This window comes from Bombus bifarius, unplaced genomic scaffold (assembly GCF_011952205.1).
Source record: "Bombus bifarius isolate JDL3187 unplaced genomic scaffold, Bbif_JDL3187 scf7180000008030, whole genome shotgun sequence".
NCBI classification, from domain to species: domain Eukaryota; kingdom Metazoa; phylum Arthropoda; class Insecta; order Hymenoptera; family Apidae; genus Bombus; species Bombus bifarius.
In genome coordinates, this window is record NW_022884401.1 from 855,118 (window position 1) to 864,751 (window position 9,634).

Sequence of the window (9,634 nt, forward strand, 5' to 3'; positions counted from 1 at the left end):
TTCGCGCTACTGGTTGAAAAGATACAGGAAAAATCGGGCGAGACGCCGATGTACGCGCGTCTTTTTCATTTTGTAACGCTCATGCGCCAGCTAACGTCGCTTTTCTTTCTTTTGGCTAAACGCGCGGACAAAGCTGCCGTTTTGTTCGTGCCATCGAAATTCGAAAGTTCGCAAGAGAACGAGAGAAATCACTTTTCGTGTGTTTGCTTTTCGCGGAAGAAAAAAAAAAGGGAAAATTCGTGTATGCTTCCTTCCCTTCGTATCTCCACAAAATTTATCGCTTTTTAATTATTATCATTATTACTACTACTACATTACTACTACATTACTACTACTACTACGATACTACTACTTACTACTACTACTACGCTACTACTACTACTACTACTACTACTACTACTACTACTATTACCATTATTATTCGTATTGTTATTATTCTTATTCTATTATTAATTAAGAAAATTACGGAGAACGAAGAGCGAGAGAAATCGATGTTGAAGCGCGCGCGTGAGCGAAGATGCACCGTGATCATCAGCGAGCGATACGCTCGACGAGAACAATTCCTCACAAATAAAGATGATAAAACGTAATTAAAAATAAAGATAAATAAAGTAATATTATAGATGAGAGAAAAAGGGAGTAGTAATGGTGAATTGAGGGAAAAAAGAACACACCCACACGCAAACGAACGACAAACGCAGCGAGACCGATTTGCTTAATCGCGAAATTTTATTAACTGTGTGTAACTCTGAAAATAAAAGTCTATTTGAATGTAAGCGCGTTACGCAAGAGAGGAAAGGAGAACGGTATTACTAATAAATATTATCAGTTATTCCTAAAACGAGTAAACTATAGAAAAAAAAAAAAGAAAAGGAAAACGAAAAGCTGGACACACTTCATAAAATAGATAGATTTCAACGCAGGCAAAAGGACTTTCTTCATTCGTTTTTTCTTTCTTTTTTTTTTTTTTGTCCCCCAGTTTCATCGTAAACGCGCGTAATAATTACGCGTTTTTAGTAGCCGCAAACAAAAGCCGAAGAAAAACTAAGGAACGTGTTAGGAGGGGGGGATGATATGCCCTCCGAGTTCAGGAAAAATAGTTCAAACGTGTTTCACGCGACGGTCAGAAAAGAAAGAGAAAGGAGGTGGAAAAAAAAGAGCGAAGAGTAGCCAGTGTAAAATTTTCCCTTTTTTTTTTTTTTTTTTATATCCGAGCTCGTATCTCGAATTCGCAGAAAGAAAAGAACGGAAACACCACGATCGTACTTTTTCGAAATTCTCTTTCGTACCTTTGCATCTTGCACGATCTTGCATCTTCTATCGATCTCGGAATAATATCCAGAGAAAGAAAAGGAAAAAAGAGAAAGGGAAAACAAAGAAGTTCCTAATCACCGATGCTTTTTTTCCATTTCTATTTCTGCACATCCGAAACTTTTTCCCATTTTTATTCGTTCGTCGACATCGTTCTTCGATCGATTTGTACGAGATCTTCCATCGTTACCGTTACCTTCAACGTTACCTTCCACCTTGTACTTCTTGTTTTCGTCTTCCCTTGTCTGTCCATCCTTCCAATTTCGCTATCTCTCCGTCCTTGTCTTAGTCCACGGATAAAAAAAGGCAAAAGAACTGAAAAAAAAAGAACGAACGAATTCATAGCACTCGGAGCTACTTTTTTCCACTCTACAAGCTACATCTAAGAAGATAACCGAGGGAAATTTTTTTTTTTTATCGTCGTACGTATTCCGGGCAATGAAACAACAGGAAAAGAAAATGGGAAAGAAGCGACAGTTGTCGCTTTCGGGTTGAATATTTTTTACATACACGAACACACACGCAAGCCACACAAGGACGAAAAAGTAATGAGAAATCAATCTATAATGAATTTATGTGTAACATTTAATTGAGGATTGTATGTAATTGTATATATATGTATATATATATATGAGTACAATGCAGTCCATGAGTTAAGATACATTCTCCTTTTTCTACAATGAAAAAAAAAATAAATTATTCTAGTTAATAAAAAAAAAAAAAAAATTACGGTGTGCGTTAGTGTCTCTTTTTTTTCTTTGATGCCAATCTTCCCGATGATCATCCATAAGAGTAACTTTTATTTAACGTCGCGAATGCCCATACACTCTGTAAACGAATTTTATTGTTGTGATGTGGAAATAAACGTTTCAAAAATTCTGAGGGTTTTGCTGAAATAAACCGAACAATCGCGTCGCCTACAATCTGTCAATGTCTTTCGATTTCACACATTTTCTTCGTTCGTGAATGAACTCCGCCTGTCCCACGTCTTCCCGCAATCTTCGACATGTTCACGAATCTACCTGTATATGTCGAAAATGGTTCAGGAAATTAACGAACGAGATATTTTTAATTTATCGATAAAGATGAATAAAAGAAAAAAGAAGGAGAAAAGAAAAAATACAATTTTGTAATAAAAGAGCAACGTTTCACTTCGCTAATATATTATGGAACACTTACTTCTAATACGTATATGTACAGGTCGCAATTAGACTCAATAGTGTCACATTGTAATTTACAATACGCATAGGAAAGAATTGACTAGATTTTACGTAAACGCTTAATACTTCTCGAATTATTCCGTCGACTTTCGATTTCTTTGAAAAACCTTCTTTATCGACGTGAAAACGGTCGATGCATCGGTACTATTACTTCTTGTCTCCTCGTGATTTGAAAAGAAATAGCGAACGATAAAACGCCGAAATTTCACGATCATTGGAAACGATCGTTCCTCCAAAAATGTTGCAATTGTCTTTGAAGCAATTGTTGATATAAATTGGTGGCTTGCCCCAAGAGTATCGTACCGACCGAGTCGAATTGGCGTTATGTCGGCCTGAGAGCACTGACCATGTCGCCCAATAATCGTTCCACGCTGACATCCCCTACCGTCGGCTTGAACAACAATTCTTGCAAGATAGATCGACAAAGCGCGCGTGCGGGCGGCAACAGCAGCAAAAGTCGTCCAACCCTCCGTGCATCCCTCTCACAGAATACAGCTACCGTTTGTTCTTGTAACGCTGTTATCCGCCCTGGTTCACATAGTCCTCGCGATTCTAAATAAATGTTCACATTCTTATCGCACGATTTCTCTAATTAACATTTGTGCGATTAATTTTAACATTTGTGCAAAGTTCTTTTACCTCCTTTGAAGAGAACTATGGCCTTCAAGCAGGCGTATTCCGAATGATCGACCCTGAGGAGAGCACATTTTGCCAATAACTCTCGCAGCTTCCTTACTTCGTCGACGAGCGTCTCTTTTCTTTCGGATGATAAATCGTTCGGTACCAAAGTGGATTCTTCGACTGGAAAGTTCCACTGCGCGGCGGTCAACACGAAAAGCTCGCTCCACGATTCTTCCAGTAGAATAGTTTGGTCCCTGTAGGGCAGCTTGAAAGAAACGCCAAACGATCTTTATTAACACGATGCTAATTCGTCTTTACATTTATATAAAGATCACGCGTGAGCACGCGGATTACTTGTAAGAACGAATGGATGCTTCTCGCCCATCTGACAGCAAAGAAGAGTAATTTCGCGGCAAATTCGTAGATGTTCTCCGTGGGTAAAATAGAGAAGCTAGATATATAATCCGTTGCTCCAGAGTTCGTAACGGACGGTGCTAGTCGAGCGCTTGCGAGTTCCTCTGCAAAATTCATAAATATTCGTCGTTCGAACAAACAAACGTATTTCGATAAACTAGCGAAATTTCTACGAGAAAATTCTTACCCTTTGGTTCGATTCTCGTTTCGATCGGTCCAGCCTCCTCGGAACTCGTCACCTCGTCCTCTTTAGCTGTGTTCACTGTTAACGGCTCTGTCGGTGAACGTGGCAAAAAATGTGCTACAAATGAGAAAAGTATCGTAGTAACTGTTTGTACAACGTGAAATAATTTCCCATACGTTTTTATATGGAACATTAAAGATGAAATAATTTAGGATTAATATTTACAATAGAGTAGATTGTTTCGCTTACCGACCGATGGTGTAAAAGCCGACATTGTCGGCTTGAAGGGAAATAGCGCAGGATACAAAAGGGGATGGTAAGGGTTGCTCGCTGCGTGGTAAACGTGTGGGATTCCAGGATATAATACCGACGGACCTCTTCTCGCGGCTGCGACCAGGGACGAGGTATTTCGTGGAGCTCTTTCGTGCTGCACCGCTGTGAGTATCATAATTCCTTAGTATGTCATATTCAGTTATGCATTTGTGGCCAGACAGACAATTTATTCTATTGGCGTCGAAACAATCCTAACTGTAATATTTTAGTTTTTAATATCAAGTAGTACCTCGGTAGGCATAAATTGTTTTTTAAGTCGTCAAGTATTTCGAGTACACGCGTACGAAATATATATCGTAAGCTTCACGATTAAATTCTACCAATTTAATGCTCGTATTAAAGTCTTATCTGGCACGAAATAGAATTATAAATTACCCCAACGAATTATCCCCCGTTTAAAATCAAACATCCCTTACCCACATATGTTGCTATACGAAAGCAAAATCCCGCTTCACCCTGCGATCGATTTCATGCTTTTTTTATAGCATCGGCAAGGATATAATCAAAACCATGAGTGTGGAGACCACTAATGGTACCTTTCCTGCCCTCCTTCGCTAATTGATATCCCCGCGCAATCAAGTGTTTGGATTATCGGGTCGGGCTAGAAGTGTTTACAAAACCTGTGAACGTCAGGCTGCTTGTGACACTGCTCGCGGCATGGCTAACTTTCCGGATTCTGGCGTGAGCAAGCACGAATATAGAATTTCATGTGGGTGCGAGCACCCTTTTTTTTCCTCTCTCTCTCTCTCTCTCTACTCGCCAGCCCTTCGAGCAACTTCCCTATTTCTTTGTTGGCGAACGGAACGTCACCATGCATTGTAATATTTTGGATGTTGGCTACGAATGTTCGTGCATTCGCGCGGGTACGCGGCCGCAATAACGGGGGACGTATCGGCGCCTGTCATCCGCAAACCTTTTGACGAACGTGTCGACGTCGAATCTCGGGTATGTTAAGGCGAAGCTAACTTTCCAGTAAGTTTCTTCTCGTTCCACGTGTGATGTATTTCAACGACGCTTTTAGAACGAGTATCGAAAATAGCGGATACGTTTCGAAACTGAACGTAAACCTCGTATGGTATTACGCGGAAATAGCGAATCACTTTGGACCGAGGTGATTCTTCGAGATTAAATTATGCCTTACGTTTGCACACGAACGAAAAGCTATTCGAGTTTTCGGCGCGCTTGGCAGTCTGACATTTGCAGCATATTTCGTACGAAGAGAGCCTTATGAAAGAGCGCCGAGTCGAATTTGTTACAAGTAAAGAATAAAAACGTAATCACCGTAGAAACGAAGCGTACCATCTCGTTTCATGTTGACCTGAAGGCACTTGGTAAACCGACATGCCTGGCACTGATTACGACGAGAAACGTCCACGATACAGCGACCGTTCTCCTTACAGACGTAATCCAGGTTTCTGCACGATGGAATTGAATATTAATAGAACTTAATTGCACAACTAGATTTCGTTAAATTTAAACCAACAGTTAATAGCGAAATAAATATTAGCATACGCCTCGTGTTTGCTAGCGACGCGGTTACATCGAAAACCACAGCAAGTTAATTACCTCGCATACCTGCGGATCGACCGCTTAAAGAAGCCACGGCATCCGTCGCAACTCGGTACTCCGTAATGCTTGCCGGATGCTTTGTCGCCGCAAACTTTGCACAAACTCTCACCCCGGCTACTCTCCTCCATGCTTTCCTGAAACTTAGTCGTGAAAATGCAATTAAGTTGTCAGATTTGAAACTGTTCGAAACCGATATCGCGAATTACACTTTTCTTTCTCGTTATTCGATTATAAATTTATTTCCTAAGATTCGACGATGTTCGTTGGTTCTTATCGTCAATAAACAGCGATAGCGTTGCTTTTTAGCGTTGCGATCCGATTTTCGTTGCGACCATCGCCGCTCTCCACGCGATGTCTCGTTCAACGAAGGAAGATATAGTCACGGCTCCTTGCATACTGCAACACCTAATGAAATGTTGAACGATGGTCGAACGTCGCTCGATTCTCTCAATGCTCGCGACTTATCCACCTCTCAAGTTCACCGATATTACACCGAGATAACGTCTCGTCACATTATTTACGCGATGTTTCTTATTCTTTCGACCAGCGATCGTAGATTACCCGTAAACTCACGCAAACGTCCGAGCTCTGATAATGACTCTTAAGGAAGAAAATCGCTTGCGCGATGAAGAAACGAAACGGTACAAAAGTCAGAAAGTCGGGGGGGAAAGTCCGACGTCGTAAAATATCCCTAACGCTTCCGTTGACTTTTGCAACCCCTTTCCCGGCGTTGCTCACGGCTGTTCTCCACCTCTTCGTTCTCCATGTCCCTTTCGCCGGCGAGACTTCCCTCTTTGTCGAGGGCCTCGGCCTGGCTCTGCCACGGTCTTTCTCGTTCTAACAGGACGCCCGGCCACCTGTAGGGTTCCCAGGCTCAATAATGCATCGGTGACGTGGAGCATCGCTCAGGCTCGTCGATGGTAAACCACCGAGAGAGTCCTGGTGGATGATGCCATGGTTCGCCGCACCCTTCGTCCCGAAGACCAGTTTCACCGACACCGTCATTATCGTTGCCGCCATCAACCCTCAAAGAGATCTGCTGCCAGTGCAGTGGCCTGACTTCTTAATAGTCTGGCCATAGACAGGCAGGAGGAACGCTGGCCGTCGCATGCGAGCGTTAACTTGCCATAATATTTTTATCGCCCGATGACTACTTTCGCGACGCACATGACGGAAGCGTTTCATAGTTGCACGATACGCGGACGAATCTCAATTTTTAATGGTAGCCGATTCACCATGCTTCGTTTGCCAACTTTTCTCGTCAATTGGCGAAACGGAGTTATCGATGGTCGTCGTGATTTGTTCCGCTACGTTACCGACTAGCAGAGTTTCTGAATCGAAGTACTTTGACTCGTAACTGTAGCCGACAAACGTGCGAGAGTAGATTTTTGGATACTCAGCCGCCTACGGCCAGATATTTTAAAACGTCCTGAAGCTCGTCGCGATGAAATTTGTCACGCGACCGAAAGTTCGAATATCGTAGTGGAACTATCGGTTCGCCGGTGTGCTGTTACACGTGGGCGGATTATTTAACCCTTGCTTGCACGAACACCCATCGCGTTTACGCACGCAGGTAACATATGTCGACCATTGCTTGAACACGAGCAATCTGGTACTCCTACGGAAAGTCAAACTTTGTCATTCCTCGTCAGGATAGGGGAAGCTAAGTAACCGTGGAAAATTACGCGCTTTGAAAAAAAAAAAGGGGACAGAGAAGGTACGCCAGAGACGCGGACCAAAAATTTCGACAACTTTGACGAGTAACAAAAGGCAGAACCGAACCGCGTACATTGACCGACAAAAGATATCGCAAATGGAATGTTGCGTAAGGCCCTTAACGTTGGCCCTTAATTAATGGGTTGATCAATAACGAGTCTTAAGACAGCTAACTTTGCATGCTATATCAACGACAACGAGCAATATCTGTAAATCGTGTTGTTAAATCGTTAATCGTTAGAACGTTAATTAAATTAATAATATTCTTGTAAAGGAGAAAGGCTACGGTTACGACTACGAAATTATAATTTTCCAAGATATCACGCTAGTTTATGGCGAACGTATTTTTATCTAATATGCAAGTGGGTACCCTTGGACAGGAAATAAGTTAGAAAAGACAAGATCGGGTCTAGGACGATCGAAACAATTGAAAGTTGGAGGCAATGAGGAGGAGGATGGGTTATTTTTAGAAGCAATTTAATGCAAACCCATCGATCACTGGAACTTTGATAAGCTCGTCACAGTTGCGCTGCAACCTGGGTTAATGTCAGCTCGATGACTTTTCGATAGTTGTGCCCGGTGCAAGGCGACGAAAGTTGGTTGCGGTCGGTTGAAAATTCGACAAGCTCCTATGCAAATTTTTTTCCTCGTCACGTCATATGCGTCCTTTCGCATAAAAAATGCTGATGGATCGAGCACGAACAGACGACACCGTTCTCTCGCATCGCGTTTCATCAAATTCGAATCTGGAATATGATTTTCTCTGCTCATGATATAACATTTCCCCTTTACCTGCTGGTTTTCTCTTCTTTTTTCCATTGATGCAAGTTTTATCAATTTTTAGTATATATTTACTTGCAAATAATTTGTATAATTTCCTTAGAAATTCTGTCGCGTAAATCTTTGTTCTCGATTCTACGTAGAATTTTTACGTAGACGTCGATCTTTATCGGCTATTTATTAGAAAGAAGTTAACGAAAATAGCTTTTCGAACAGCTTCGCGCTGAAAGTTATGCAGCGAGTTATCCGTTTAACTTGCAGCTGTGCTACGTATTTCATTTAAAGTCGTTCCGCAAGTTAGTATCTGCTTTCATCGTTAAGACGCGATTTTAATTTTCAATTCCAAATTTTCATTATTACTAAGGCGAAGACTTTTAACGACTCTTCCAGTCATTTCGTTCAGATAATCTCACGTCGATATCTTTCATTGTCCAAGCACGATGCAAGGTCTGGGGTTCATTGAGAAAAAAAGCACGTGGCCTGTCACACCTTGCTGACTAACTTCCACCTGGACCTTCCGCTCGTGTCTACGAAATCGTCGATATCCTTTTCCCCTGAACCGTGGCGCGTCGGAAACTGTGATTTTTTTAAAACGAAAAGACGATATCAACGGTTCCCGCGGCGTTCCGGTATTTCGAACGAGCGTTTAATTATAGAAGCTCACCGGTAAGTTCGTCGGTGTAGCGAAACATTTTTCTTCCACCCTGTCGAGGTTGTCGTCAATTTTTAAGGAGTTCCGCGTAAACAGTGTCGTTAGCCTATGCCACCCCTGACGTGACTTTTGTTGTCCGAAAGGGTCGACTGCAATTAGAAGCCTCTGAATAATTAATCGTTGCATCGCAATCGTAATGATAGCGTGGCTCGTGTTACGTCGCCTCATTTGCCTATTTAAACAATTTCGTCAGTTCGCGATAGATTGTATGTCGTGTGTTCCTTCGGCACGCAACGATATCCTACGCGCGTTAGAAGCGACATTAACGATACAATTGCTGGTTGAAGATCCAATTACCGCTACCGCGTCATTTTCTTTTTTTCTTTTTTTTTTACGCTAGTCTGTGTAGTCCATGATCCACGCAATTATCGCGACATTTCTCTTATCGTGTCGTTGCGACGCGATATATTTTTGTACGTCGCTTCGATGTTGCAACGTAATTGTTTTTCGTAATGCGATAGTGACAAGACCGTGCAAGTGTGGTACAACGTGGATCGTTTGATCTGTCTGATCTATTTGCATGAAGCGATATTTTTAGACGACGCGCGTTCCATCGGCAAACGATTGTTGGAAAGAGCCAACGGGAGGTCGGATCCGACTGTTAAATTCATTTAACGGCGCGTAGGATTAGTTTCGGTCGTGCACGTGCCCCGCTTCACACGATTGACAGTGATTGCGTGATTCGGTTGTACATGCCGTGCACGACGCTTGTGCTACAACGTGTAGTGGTTCCAGGAGACCCGTGATTTCACGTAACAGATACTTTTCTGCTTT

At 42.2% G+C, this 9,634-nt stretch overlaps 1 protein-coding gene across 1 annotated transcript; it reads right to left on the reverse strand.

Moving 5' to 3' along the window:
• Positions 1-2,407: 2,407 nt before the first annotated feature.
• On the reverse strand, positions 2,408-5,818 carry LOC117207462 (COUP transcription factor 1-like). The gene is made up of 7 exons (XM_033447737.1): positions 5,650-5,818; positions 5,383-5,498; positions 4,000-4,185; positions 3,754-3,867; positions 3,507-3,670; positions 3,171-3,417; positions 2,408-3,083 (listed from the first exon to the last, which is right to left on the reverse strand). The coding sequence occupies exons 1-7, from the start codon at positions 5,778-5,780 to the stop codon at positions 2,854-2,856; spliced, it is 1,188 nt and encodes a 395-aa protein (XP_033303628.1). The 5' UTR covers positions 5,781-5,818; the 3' UTR covers positions 2,408-2,853.
• Between the last annotated feature and the right edge of the window lie 3,816 nt (positions 5,819-9,634).

What these genes read in the sequence shown, in the direction of transcription:
- LOC117207462 (XM_033447737.1), bottom strand. Translation starts at nt 5,780, where the DNA reads ATGGAGGAGAGTAGCCGGGGTGAGAGTTTGTGCAAAGTTTGCGGCGAC. An exon ending in AACGAGAATCGAACCAAAGG is followed by an intron (nt 3,671 to 3,753) that starts GTAAGAATTTTC and finishes TGAATTTTGCAG; the next exon opens with AGGAACTCGCAAGCGCTCGA. An exon ending in CATAGTTCTCTTCAAAGGAG is followed by an intron (nt 3,084 to 3,170) that starts GTAAAAGAACTT and finishes ACATTTATTTAG; the next exon opens with AATCGCGAGGACTATGTGAA.